Below are 13266 nucleotides of genomic sequence, written 5' to 3'. Positions count from 1 at the left end.
TTTGCATTTAACTGTTAAAATAAATCATTCATTAAAGTGTGCAAGTAAAGATTATTTTGAAACACCTTATCATGCTTGCCTTAGTTGTTTTTTTGGATGAGAACTTGGAAAATGTTCCTACTTTTCCTGAAATGAGTGAGAGTTGTTTACCAAAAGTCATTTCATCCTTTCCTTTCAGGCATCTAGCTATTCTTGGTGCAGGGCTGATGGGAGCCGGCATTGCCCAAGTCTCCGTGGATAAAGGGCTAAAGACTATACTTAAAGATGCTACAGTTGCCGGGCTAGGCAGAGGACAGCAACAAGTGTACAAAGGGTAAGCCTGCTCCCGGCCTTGTCTCTTCTTTGCCAGGGGTTAGATTGTTTTTGTTTGTTTTTCTCCCTCACAGGCTCCTTTTTCCTGAACCATACTATAGTTAAGCCAAGTTTCGGGTTGTTTTTTTTTTGTTTGTTTGTTTGTTTTTTAGAAACTCTAATTCCTTCTTTCACTTCACTTGTTACACATGTTATAGACCATAACATCTATGAAGTCTTTATAGTCTTTGAGTGTGGAAGGGAAAACTTTATCTGTTAGATATTTTTAAATGCCATTTACCTTACACTTTGGTATCAGATGACTTTCTCAAGTTTGTGAATTTTGGTACAGTTTCCAATTAGTTGCTTTATTGTTTTAGAATGCTCAAACAGTATAACTCTGTATGTCCCTTGAGAAGACTAAGAGATTACCACCGGAGGTATTTGTGAAGTGACTGCATGAATTTGGAGCTGGGGCCAGAACTCTGGAACCTTGATTCCTTGACTGGCCTTACTGTAGACAAGTAGTTAACTGGTTTGGTTCCACAGAGTCTGAGATTTTACAGACAATGTTTCCATCTTGCCTCTGAATTAAAGGGTGAAGAGCATTCTCCTTCCTCACTCCCTCCCTCCCAACCCCCCACCCCCAAACACATACACACACACACACACTGCCTATTTTACAGTGGGGACAGTTGGAGCAGCAGCTTGGCCATGGTGGGAATTGGTTTCAGCACAGTTCTTTCCTCAAATATAACGGACAAGCTGGCTGCTAAATAATAGCATTGCCCTGAGACTAGCATCTAGGGGTCACCAGGTAGCTTTTCACAGTCACCACCATGAGAAATTGCTGCTCTAAGATAGCCTCTTCCCTTTGACCTCCTTTGGGTACAACTGGGCCACGTTTCCCTTTTTCACCTCAAAAACATCATACTCTTCAGATACCCCACACCATACTGCTGACTCGAGACATATATCCTGTCTTGGAAACAGTTTCATTAGATAATTTAAAATGTTTTCCCCTGACAAGCATCTGGCTTGCTGACTGCTACTAGAGTCATCTGAAACCAAGTGAGTTGAACCTTTCCTTTTAAAACCTTAATTGAATGTTTCTTTGAACTTAACCTTGTTGCCTTTTTCTTTCAGTTAAGGAAATTAGGGGTTTAGTATCATTCTTCATTTGGGGGAAATCTCTAGGTCATTCTTTCTGAATGTGTGATCAGCATGAAACCTAAGAGAGCCTGTTTTCCTCAGCAATAAAAAATAATCAACATGTCCGAGTAGCAGGAATCCTTAGCTCCCTACAGAAAAGAGGAAACCTAAAGTTAATATTTTTATGTAATCAGTACTGTGTGCTACTAGGTGCTGTGTGGGAAGTGGATAGAGAATGTCAGAAATAATGCTTGGTCTCTATCTCTAAAAAATTACATCACAGAATGTAAGCAGGCTTTAAATCATGTGGTCAAGGACACCCATTGTCCATTACCCCTATTGTAGAAAGAGAATTACTAGAGCTGCCCTTACAGTATGCCATTCTGGTATTCATGTTATTTACTCCGCTTGGCAAATTCAACCGTTTTATGAGTTGATGCAGTTTGTATAAGTTACGCATATAGAAGCATCTTGTAGTGGAAAGCATATGGACTTTGGGGTCTACCTGACTTTGAAACCCAGTACCCTCCCTAAATAGCTACTTGATCACGAGTCCATCTGAGCCCTTTTGAGCAACTCAGCTCCCTCAAAATGAAGTAATATAATAAAGAAATTTAAATAAATAAATAAATTCTTAAAATGGAGTTACTTTCTCATAGCACATCATCTGGCCCATGGATACTCAATAATAAATGTTAGTTTCCTTTTCTTCCCATCTGAATAGGAGTGTGTTTTTTATTTTTCCTAGATTGAATGATAAAGTGAAGAAGAAAGCTCTAACATCATTTGAAAGGGACTCCATTTTCAGCAACTTGACTGGGCAGCTCGATTACCAGGGTTTTGAAAAGGCAGACATGGTGATTGAAGCTGTGTTTGAGGACCTTAGCCTCAAGCACAGAGTGCTAAAGGAAGTCGAAGTGGTAAGTAAGGGGCCTGCTCAGCCTGAATCCTGGTGCAGTGAGTGAAGGGCACTGAGACAGAGTGGTTTTAAAGAAACTATAGGAATTCGTAGTTCTTTTTTATAGAGCTATTTCCAAACGTAAGTTTTTCTGAGCCCACGCACACTGAATTTATTAAGGTCAACTCGAAGTACCAAGGCCATTTTAGGGGAAAGATCTTTCGGAGGTCCAACCTCCCATTAGCAATAAATTCCTTCTGACCTTTGCTTTCTTTGCAAGAGAGTTTTAAAGTTGAATCTGACTGACATGACAGACCTTCAAGGATTAAAAATGACCTTCCCTTTTTCCCCACAGAATTAAACAAAACTCATTCCTTTGACACTCTTCACAGGGCATTGTTTCTAGATCCCTTGCTGCCGTGGTTACCCTCGTCAGTACCTTTATCATGTCTCAGTGTTAGCCACACTTAGTGGCTTAAGACAACAGCTCTTTATTTTTTCACAGTTCTGCAGTTTGGACAGAGCTCAGAGGAGACAGTTGGGCCTTTACTCCACGTAGTGCAGTCTGGGGTCATCATGGAGGGGGCTCCCCCATGTGACCTCCCTCTACCCGAAGCCCTTGGCACTCAGGAGTCTAGATGGAGTTTCTCTACAGCGTGGCTGCTGCCTTCCAAAAGAGCAAAAACAAAAGCCCCTGGACTTCGTAAGGCTGGGCCTGGAACTGGCAGCATCCCTTTCGTGCATGCTGTTGGTCAGAGCAAGTCACAAAGCAGTCCAGGTTCAGGCGCAAGGGAAATAAACTCCGTCTCTGGACTGGAGGAAAGGCGTGTGCATACAAGGAGGCGGGAGACTGTTGCTAGCATCTTTGGAGATTTTGGGCTGCCCCTCAGAGGGTTTTGCCACTGACTTTAGGCACCCTATTGTTATTAATGCCCCTCACTGGCACCTCATGTTACACTTTTGACTAACTGAAATCATGTGATCTTCGTCACAAGTTTACTGCCAGGCAGGTCTTGCCATCAAGTGCCTGCACTGTTCTCTTCTCCCCTCTGTTCTTTTTTAAATCTTAATGCAGCACTTTACCTTTCTCTCTATTATAATTGGTCTTATTTTACACTCAGCTTTTTAGAGTGTTGAATGTATCCTGAACCTTGATTTTTTTCTCTGATGTTAAAGTTTTTACTGTCCCAGATAGGTGCAAATTCAACAAGGGTGCCTTCTATGTTTTTCATCCAAGCATCTGAATATAAACATGAATAAGTTGGGATTATGGACAAAATGCTGAGGCAGTCTGTATTAGAGACTGTACTATAGATTGATAAAGCTAATATTAATAGTTAATACTATTCATGCACTATAGATATAATTATAGTTGGTTTTACAGTTTGTCTAAAACACACTGTATAGGAGCTCTTCTATGTTTTATCTTACATGAGTTGCAAAAATCAAAAGGCTTTTGATGAACATGGAGGAATAGTGTCCTTGTTAATTTCTAGAATCAAAGAATTTCTGAAAGAACCAAGATTACTTTTGAGAATTGTGGTAAGAATAAAAAATATTTTGTATATTAATAAAATGCAAAAATATAGGCTTTTTGACATGGTTACAACAATAAAAACATTGTATAGAATGAGGGAATCATGCATTTTTATAAAAATTTTAGCAATGTATATTATTTAACACAAAATATCCAAGGTATCATTTCAACAAGTAACCAATATAAAAAAGTATTGAGGCATTTTAAAATTATTTTCTTCATACTAAGCCTTCATGTGCATGTGTGTGTATATATATATTATATATACATATACCCTTTTTTTTTTTTTAAAGTAGTTGTAAGGTTACAGAAAAATAGAGTTCCCATACACACCACTATTTCTAACACCCTGCATTAATGTGGTACCTTTGTTAAAATGGATGAAAGAATATTATAATAATTGTACTATTAACAGTAGTTCACAGTTGGCATTGGAGTACCCTGTTTCTCTGTACAGTCCTATGGTTTTGTGGTTGTTTTTGAATTTTTATTCTAGTAACATACATACAACTTTAAAAATTCCCATTTTTATGCATAAATGTATAATTGACTGCTTTTAATTATGTCCACTATGTTGTGCTACTATCACCATCATCCATTACCAAAATTTTTCGATCACCCCAAATAGAAACTCTGTACCAACTAGGCATTAAATCTCCATTCCCTACCCCTACCCTGGCCCTGGTAACCTATATTCTAGTATCTGACTCTTATGAATTTGCTTATTCTAATTATTTCATATCAGTGAGAGCATACAGTATACTTTTATGTCTGGCTTACTTCACTCAACATGACGTCTTCAAGGTTCCTCTGTTCACATGTATCAGTAATGTCTTCCTTTTTATGACTGAATATTTCATTTTATGTACATACTATACATTGTTAATCTGCTCATCAGTTGATGAACACTTGGGTTGCTTCCATCTTTTGGCAATTGTGAATAATGCCATTATGAATACAAATATACAAATATCTGTTCTAGTCCCTGCTTTTTTTTTCTAAAAGGATCATTTTGATCATGATTCCTTTTTTTTTTTTAAGATATATTTATTTATTTCACCCCCCTCCCTCCATTGTCTGCTCTCTGTGTCCATTTGCTGTGTGTTCTTCTGTGTCTGCTTATATTCTCATTAGGTGGCTTCAGGAACCGATCCTGGGACCTTCTGGAGTGGGAGAGAGGTGATCATTGTCTTAGGCCACCTCAGCTCCCTGATCTGCTGCATCTCATATTATCTCTCCTCTGTGTCTCTTTTTGTTGCATCATCTTGCTGTGCCAGCTCTTCATGTGGGCCAGCACTCCTGCGTGGGACAGTGTTCCGCCCAGGCCAGTACTGCGTGCAGGCCAGCACTCTGCATGAGCCAGCTTGCCTTCACCAGGAGGCCCTGGGCACCAAACCCTACCTCCTATATGGTAGACGGGAACCCAATTACTTGAGCCGTATCTGCTTCCCTCAAATCCCTGCTTTTAATTCTTGAGATATATACCTAGAAATGGGGTTGCCAGGACATGTGGTAATTCTGTACTTTCTGAGGAACTGCTAAACTGCCTTCCACAGTGTCTGCACCATGTTACATTCCCACCAACAATGAATGAGTGTTCCTATTTCTCCACGTCCTCTCCAACACTTGGGATTTTCCATTTTATTAATAGTAGCCATTCTAATGGGTGTGAGATAGTATCTCATTGTGATTTTGATTTGCATTTCCCAATCAGCCAATAATGTTGAGCATCTGTTTTAGTTTCCTCATTGCTAAAACAAATACCATGCAGTGGGTTGATTTAAACAATGGGAGTTAATTGGCTCACAGTTTTGAGGCTAGGAGAAATACAAATCAAGGCACCATCAGAGATGCTGTTACTTACACTCAAAATAACTTACTACCATCAATATCCATTTCCAAACTTTTATAATCAACCTAAATAGAAATTTTATACAAATTAAGCTTCAGGTCCACATTCTCTATCCCTGATAACCTGTATTCTAGATTCTGACTCTATGAGTTTGCTTATTATAATTAGTTCATATCAGTAAGATCATTCAATATTTGTCGTTTTTGTCTGGCTTATTTCACCCAGCATAAGGTTCTCCAGTTCATCCATGTTATTGCATGCATCACTACTCCATTCCTTTTTACAGCTGAATAATATTCCATTGTGTGTGCATATACCACATTTTGTTTATCTATTCCTCAGTTGATGGACACTTGTATTGCTTCCATCTTTTGGCAATTGTGACTAATGCTGCTGTGAACATCAGTGTGCAAATACCTGTTTGAGTCCCTGCTTTCAATTCTGGGTATACACGTAGTAGCAGAATTACCAGGTCACATGGTAGTTGTATATTTAACTTCCTGAGGAACAGCCAAACTGTCTTCCACAGTGGCTGCACCATATTACATTTCCACCAGCAGTGAGTGAGTGTTCTATTTCTCCATATCCTCTCCAGCACTTGTAGTTTTCTGTTTTTTTGGGTTTTTGTGTTTTGGTTTGGTTTGGGTTTTTTTGGTAGTAGCTATTCTAGTGGGTGTGAAATTGTGGATTTGATTTGGATTTCCCTTATAGCTTGTGATATTGAGCATCTTTTCATGTGCTTTTTAGCCATTTTTGTTTTGTTTTTCTTGTGCTATCTTTATCTGGTTTTTATATGAGGGTGATGTTGGCCTCATAGAATGGGTTAGGGAGTGTTCCCGCCTCTTCAATTTTTGAAAGAGTTTGAGTAGTATTGGTGTTAATTCTCCTTGGGTTGTTTGGTAAAATTCCCCTGTGAAGCCATCTGGTCCCAGGCTTTTCTTCGTTGGAGGGTTTTTTGTTTCGGTTTTTTTTTTTTAGATGGACAAGAAATCATTTATTGGAGGGTACAGGTCGGGTGAGGGCAGGGCTGTCAAAGCCCTCACAAGTGCAGGGCCCACCACTTGTCCAAGGGGCCACGATTGGGGATGTATTTCACCCCACAGCCATCTGGGATGAGGCGTTTCTCAACCACCATGTCTTCGAATTCATCAGCATTGAACTTGGTGAAGCCCCACTTCTTGGAGATGTGGATTTTCTGGCAGGGAACTTGAACTTGGCCCTGAGCAGCGCCTCAGTCACTTGCTCCTTGTTCTGAAGCTTGGTGCTAATGGACATGATGACCTGGCCGATGTGGACCTGGGCCACCATCCCCTGAAGCTTTCCAAAAGCACCTTGCATACCTGTCTGGAGCCTAGATTGGGGATGGCACAAGGTCACAGACAGGACCAGCAATAGGCAAGGAAGGACTGTCTCCAAGGTCCCTTATTAGGGCAACCCATACAGGCAACAGGGCACATACACTACCAAAGAGGCTGCTGTCTGCAGCCACTGCACATCGGGCCCCCACAAGGAGAGGGGGCCAGTCGGTTTAATTGGCTGCAGATGTTGGAGGGTTTTTAATTACTGATATTTTGATTACTGATATTTGATAACATTGTTGGTCTGTTGAGCTCTTGTTCTTTTTGAATCAGTGTAGGTAGTTTGTGTGTTTCTAGAATTTGTCCATTTCCTCTAAGTTATCTAATTTGTTGACATATACTTGTTTGTGGTTCCTTTTATAATCCTTTATTTCTGTGGGATCTGTAGTAATGTCCCTCCCTTTCATTTCCAGTGTTACTTATTTTTTTCTTCTCTCTCTCTTTATATATATATACTATATATATAATAAACTAATTTTAAAGAGGTTTTAGACTACAGAAATGTTAAATCAAAAGTATAAGGGATTCCCGTATATTCCACCCCGTCCCCCTCCCACATCTTCTCTATTGATAACATCATACAGTAGTGTGCTGTATTTGTTAAAATTGATGAATAAATATTGAAACCTTGTTACTAACTAAGGTCTATAGTTTACATTGTGGTTTACAATTAATTCCAATACCCTAAAAATGCCCTATGTACCACCTATTATTCTCTCCCCCTTCCCTCAGAATTTCTAGTAATTACTATCTTTATGTCAGTGCTACATGTTCTTCTGTTACGACAATATTAGTAAGTTTACTTCGTCCATGGTTGCATTCCTCCCTTATGTTTGTTCATTTCTCAGCCTTGACGATTTTGGGATGGTGATGTCCACTCTGCCTCAGATGGAGAGGGCCTTAAGTCTTATGGGACAGATGGAAGGAACTGTTTTGCTTGCAGTTGAAGATACTTTGTTTTTTGGGATGGGGTTGTCCATCATCATTTTTTTCATTATCCTGAGTGAGTCTGATGAACTAGAGGAGATAGTGGCTGCAGCTCTTCTGAGATTCAAGAGCTCAACCAGCATATGAACAGACCAAAGATTTAAGTCTCAGACATATATTTAAGTAGTTTAGTGCTAAATATAGGCTCAAATAAAGGAGGTAGAAGAATCATGTGTAGGAAAACCAAGAATGAGTCTCTGTTACATTGGGGAAAGGTAAGGTCCACTGACAGGGTGCTGATTTCATGAGGTTGTGTGCCTTGTCTGTAGAGTCCAGCTGGCTCTAGAGCTCCCAGGAGCACCCTCATTTGAAGCTTTGTTTACAGTGGCAGTTAACACCTGAGACATGCGTCAGTGTAACCTCTGGGATAAGCTTCTGACTCCTTTTGAAATCTCTTAGCCATAAAAACTCTTTCGTATTTAATGATTCCCCCTTTTAGTCAAGGTCTTTTTCCAGACACACTGCTGATTGGTGCTTGGTATTAAACCCTCAGTGCCGGGGAGGCTTATTCCCAGGAATCACGTCCCATACTGGGGATGGTGGAGGGATCGTGTGTTTATTTGCTGAATTTTGCTTAGAGAGAGGCCATGTTTGAATAACAAGGAGATTTTTCATGAGGTAACTCTTAGGCAATAGTTATTAAGATAAGTTTCAATTTTACAAGAATAAGGTTCATAGTTACGTGCATTAATATTGAGGGCTTGACATGCACAGTGCTGATGCGCACAGGGAGTGCTGTGCCACACAGGGGTGTCCCTCACATGGGGGAGCCCCATGCGCAAGGAGTGCACCCCGTAGGGAGAGCCACCCAGCGCGAAAGAAAGTGCAGCCTGCCCAGGAATGGCACCACACACACGGAGAGCTGACACAACAAGATGACGCAACAAAAAGAAACACAGATTCACAGAGAGCGACAGCTGGGGGGTTGGGTAGAAGGGGAGAGAAATAAATAAAAAATAAATCTTAAAAAAATATTGAGGGCTTGGCATATTGGTCTGTTATATTTTATTAGGCACTGCCTATTTATTCAAGAGATTCTTGCCCCTCTATTTGAGAACATAGCAGAACTCCCCAGGATATGTCCTTGCTCTTTTTTCCTTGTCAGTTTAGCAAAAGTGTGTCAATTTCATTGATGTTTTCAAAGAACAAACTTTTGGTTTTATTGATTATTATTTTATTATTGACTATTTCATTTATCTCTGTTCTGCTCTTATTTCTGTTACTTCCTTCCTTCTGCTGACTTTGGGTTTACTTTGCCCTTCTTTTCTTTGTTCCTCCAGGTGTGAGTTTTGGTCACTGACTTGAGATCTTTTTTTTTAGGTACTGGGGATTGAACCCAGTACCTCACATGTAGAAAACCGGCACTCAACCACTGAGCCTCATTGGCTCCTCTGAGTTGGTTTTTTTGATTGTTGTTTGTTTTTGTTCTTTTAGGAGGCACCTGGAACCGATTCTGGGACCTCCCATGTGGGAAGCATGTGCCCAACTGCTTGAGCCACCTCCATTCCCTCTTTCCTCTTTTTAAATGTAACCATTCAGAGCTTAAATTTTCCCTCAGCATTGCCCTTACTGCATTCCATAAGTTTCGATATAATATGTTTTTGTTTTCATTCACTTCATGATATTTCCTAATTTCTCTTGTGATTTGTGCCTTGATCCATTGGTTGGTTAAGATTACATGTTTAATTTCTGTATATTTGTGAGTTTTCAAGTTTTTGTTATTAATTTCTAGCTTCATTCCATTGTGATCAGAAAACATTCATTGTCTGATTTCAGTATTTTTTTATTTATTGAGACTTGTTTTGTGACCTAACGTATGGTCTATCCTGGAGAATGATCCATGTACACTAGAGAATAATGTGTATTCTTTTGTGGTTGGGTGAAGTGTTCTATATATGTCTCTTAGATCTGATTGGTTTAAGTATCATTCAAGTCTTATATTTCCTTACTGATCTTCTGTTTAGATGTTCTATTGTTGAAAGTGATTTATTGATACCTACTACTAATGTAGAATGGTCTCTCTCTCTCTCACATCTCTCAGTATTTGCTTCATGTATCTTGGACCTTTGCTGTTAGGGGCATATATGTTTATATGTCTTCTTGCTGAACTGACCCCTTTATGTGTACACAGTGACTTTCTTGGTCTCTCATAAGTTTTTGACATAAAGTATAGCCACCCCAGCTCTCTCTGGTTACTACTTGCATGGTATGCTTTTTTCCATCCTTTTCACTTTCAACCTGCTTGTCTTTGGATTTGAGTTGAGTCTCTCGTAAACAGCATATATTTGCGTCATGCTTTTTATCTATTCTGCCAATCTCTACCATTTTAGTTATATTGCAGGGCTTTCTTCTGCCATTTTGCTATTTGGTCTTTGTAAATCTTTACACCTTTTTTGACTTCACTTCTTCTGTTAATGCCTACTTTCATATTTGTTTGATTAAAAAATTTTTTATTATACTATTTTGAGTCCCTTCCCATTTGTTTCTGAATGTATTTTTCCTATATTTTCATTGTGGTTACTGTGAGACTAACATTTTACATCCTAAATCTGTAATAATCACCTTTAATTTGATACCAGCTTAGCTTCAAGAGCATATACATACTCTGTTCCCATAACCCTCTGTCCCCTTACCCTTTTTTTTTAATTCCCCCTTCCTTTGTGGCTTTTTGTGTGCTCTCTGCTATCTGTGTCCACTCACTGTGCGTTATTCTCTGTATTTATTTTTATTTATTTCCCCTCCCCACTTGAAGCTTGCTTGCTGTCTGCTCTCTGTGTCCATTCGCTGTATGCACTTCTGCGTTTTTGCTTGTCTTCCTTTTTGTTGCATCACCCTGCTGAGTCAGCTCTCTGCAGTACTTGCAGGCCAGCAGCACTCCAGGCTAGTGGCTCTCGGCAGTGCACAGGCGAACCTGCTTTCACAAGGAGGCCCCAGGATGTGAACTTAGGACCTCCCATATGGTAGATGGGAACTCAACTGATTGAGCTACAGCCGCTTCCCTGTCCCCTTACCTTTCTGTTGTATTTTTTACAAATTATATCCTTATACATGTTATATCCAAAACCATAGATTCACTATTAATCTTTTTTTAAGATTTATTTTTCCTCTCTTTATTGTTTACGCTCGCTTTCTGCTGTGTTTGTTCATTGTGTGCTCTCAACGTCTGTTCGTCTTCTTTTTAGGAGGCGCTGGGAACTGAACCCAGGACCTCCCATGTCGGAGGGAGGTGCCCGATCACCTGAGCCACCTGCACCTTCTGCTTGTTGTGTCTCTCATTGTGTTTCTTCATTGTATCTCCTTGTTGCATCATCCATTGTGTCAGCCACTGTCTTGCTCATCTTCTTTAGAAGATGAACCCTGGACCTCCCACATGGTAGGCAGGTGCCCAAGTGCTTGAGCCACATCTGTGTCCCCATTATTACTTTTCATGCCTTTGCATTTTAGAACCTGAGAGGAATAAAAAGTGGAGTTTACATACCAAAAAATAAAGTGTCACAGTCAGTACTGTAATTATAAATAACATTTATAATTACCCATATGATTAGCTGTTACTGGAGGTCTTGGTTCTTCAGTCCATTGTCTAGTGTCCTTTCTTTTCAGTCTGAAGAACTCCCTTTAGCATTACTTGTAGGGCAGCTCCCTCAGCTTTTGTTTTTCTGGGAGTGTCTTAATATCTCCCTCATGTTTGAAAGAAAATTTCACTGGATATGAAATTCTTAGTTTGAAATTGTTTTATTTTAGCACTTTTAATATTCATCCCACTGCCTTGTTGCTTGCATGGATTCTAATGAGAAATCAGCACTGAATCTTACTGGGTTTTCCTCAAACATAATCTGTTACTTTTCTCCCATAGCTTTCAGAACTCTCTCCTTGTTCTTGGTGTTAGTGTTTATTTACTATGTGTCTGGACCTGATTCTCTTTGAGTTTATCCTGTGCCTGTGTGGGGTTCGTTGGGCTTCTTGAATGTTATTTTCCTGTCTTTAGTAAATTTGGGAAGTTTTCTGCCATGTTTTAATATTCCTTCTGCCCCTTTCTCTTTTTCTTCTGATTCTGGGACTCCTGTCATATGTATACTGGTACACTTGATGTCCCACAGGTCTCTTAGGCTCTGTTCACCTTTTTTTATTTGTTCTGTTTTCTTTTTCTTCTTCAGCCTGAATCATTTGAATTGTCTTGTCATTGGGATCACTGATTTCATTTTTCTTCCTCCTCCAATCTGCTATTGAAATCCTCTAGGGAATTTTTTTGTTTTGCTTTGTTTTTCTCTCATTATTTTTTCTTTTTTTATTTTTTGTTTATTCTTTTTTTTTTAAAGATTCATTTCTGTCCATTTCTCTCCCCTTCCCCCCCACCCCAGTTGTCTGTTCTTTGTGTCTATTTGCTGCATCGTCTTCTTTGTCCGCTTCTGTTGTTGTCAGTGGCACAGGAATCTGTGTTTCTTTTTGTTGCATCACCTTGTTGTGTCAGCTCTCCCTGTGTGCGGCACCATTCCTGGGCAGGCTGCACTTTCTTTCACGCTAGGCGGCTCTCCTTACGGGGCGCACTCCTTGCGCATGGGGTTCCCCTGCGTGGCAGGGCACTTCTTGCACGCATCAGCACTGCGCATGGGCCAGCTCCACACGGGTCAAGGAGGCCCAGGGTTTGAACCGCGGACCTCCCATGTGGTAGGCGGATGCCCTAACCACTGGGCCAAGTCCGCTGCCCACGAGGATCATTTTTTAAAAGTCTTTGTATGGTATGTCTAAAGTCTGGTCCTCTTCATGGATGGTTTCTGAATTTTTATCTTGTTCCTTTGGATGGGCCATCATTTCCTATTTATTTCTTTGTCTTATAATCCTCTGATGCACACTGTACATTTTAATATGTTAAAGTGTTAACTGTGGAATATAATCCCTGAGCCATCTGTTCCTTAAGTTTATATCCAGCTAGTGAGATGAGAAAGGTTTCCTTGAATTCCAGGAGCTAACAAAAACAAGCCAAAGAGCACCTTTCACAGATTTTGCAACTTGATTCTGCTTTGGCAGCTGGTTTCCTTCAGAACTTAGCCCTCTTACCAAGATGAACCTTTGGTGAATGCGAAGTGCAGGGTCCTCTGTCTTGCCTGAGCCTGAGTGCAGAGCTGGAACCTGGTTTTTGTCCTGGGCTTGTGCTTGCTGGTGGCCTTAGGAATGCCGCAGTTACAGGCTGTAG

The 13266-nt window shown here is 40.1% G+C and overlaps 1 protein-coding gene and 1 non-coding gene across 3 annotated transcripts in view; one reads left to right on the top strand and one right to left on the bottom strand.

Annotated features, from left to right (window-relative positions):
- Window positions 1-13266, top strand: part of HADHA (hydroxyacyl-CoA dehydrogenase trifunctional multienzyme complex subunit alpha) — a 53800-nt gene that overhangs the window by 33645 nt on the left and 6889 nt on the right. For both annotated transcript variants that reach the window (XM_023588934.3, XM_004447547.5), the window contains 2 exons: window positions 179-313; window positions 2192-2363. In XM_023588934.3, coding sequence (XP_023444702.1) covers window positions 179-313; window positions 2192-2363 — 307 coding nt within the window. The remainder of the gene's footprint in view (window positions 1-178; window positions 314-2191; window positions 2364-13266) is intronic.
- LOC111764296 (small nucleolar RNA SNORA70) lies at window positions 7135-7272 on the bottom strand. The gene has a single exon (XR_002796944.1). It is a non-coding gene; the product is annotated as a small nucleolar RNA SNORA70 (small nucleolar RNA).

Source organism: Dasypus novemcinctus, chromosome 25 (genome assembly GCF_030445035.2).
Source record: "Dasypus novemcinctus isolate mDasNov1 chromosome 25, mDasNov1.1.hap2, whole genome shotgun sequence".
Classification (NCBI taxonomy): domain Eukaryota; kingdom Metazoa; phylum Chordata; class Mammalia; order Cingulata; family Dasypodidae; genus Dasypus; species Dasypus novemcinctus.
Note: the sequence above shows the minus strand (reverse complement) of the source record. Positions and strands in the feature narration are given on the sequence as shown.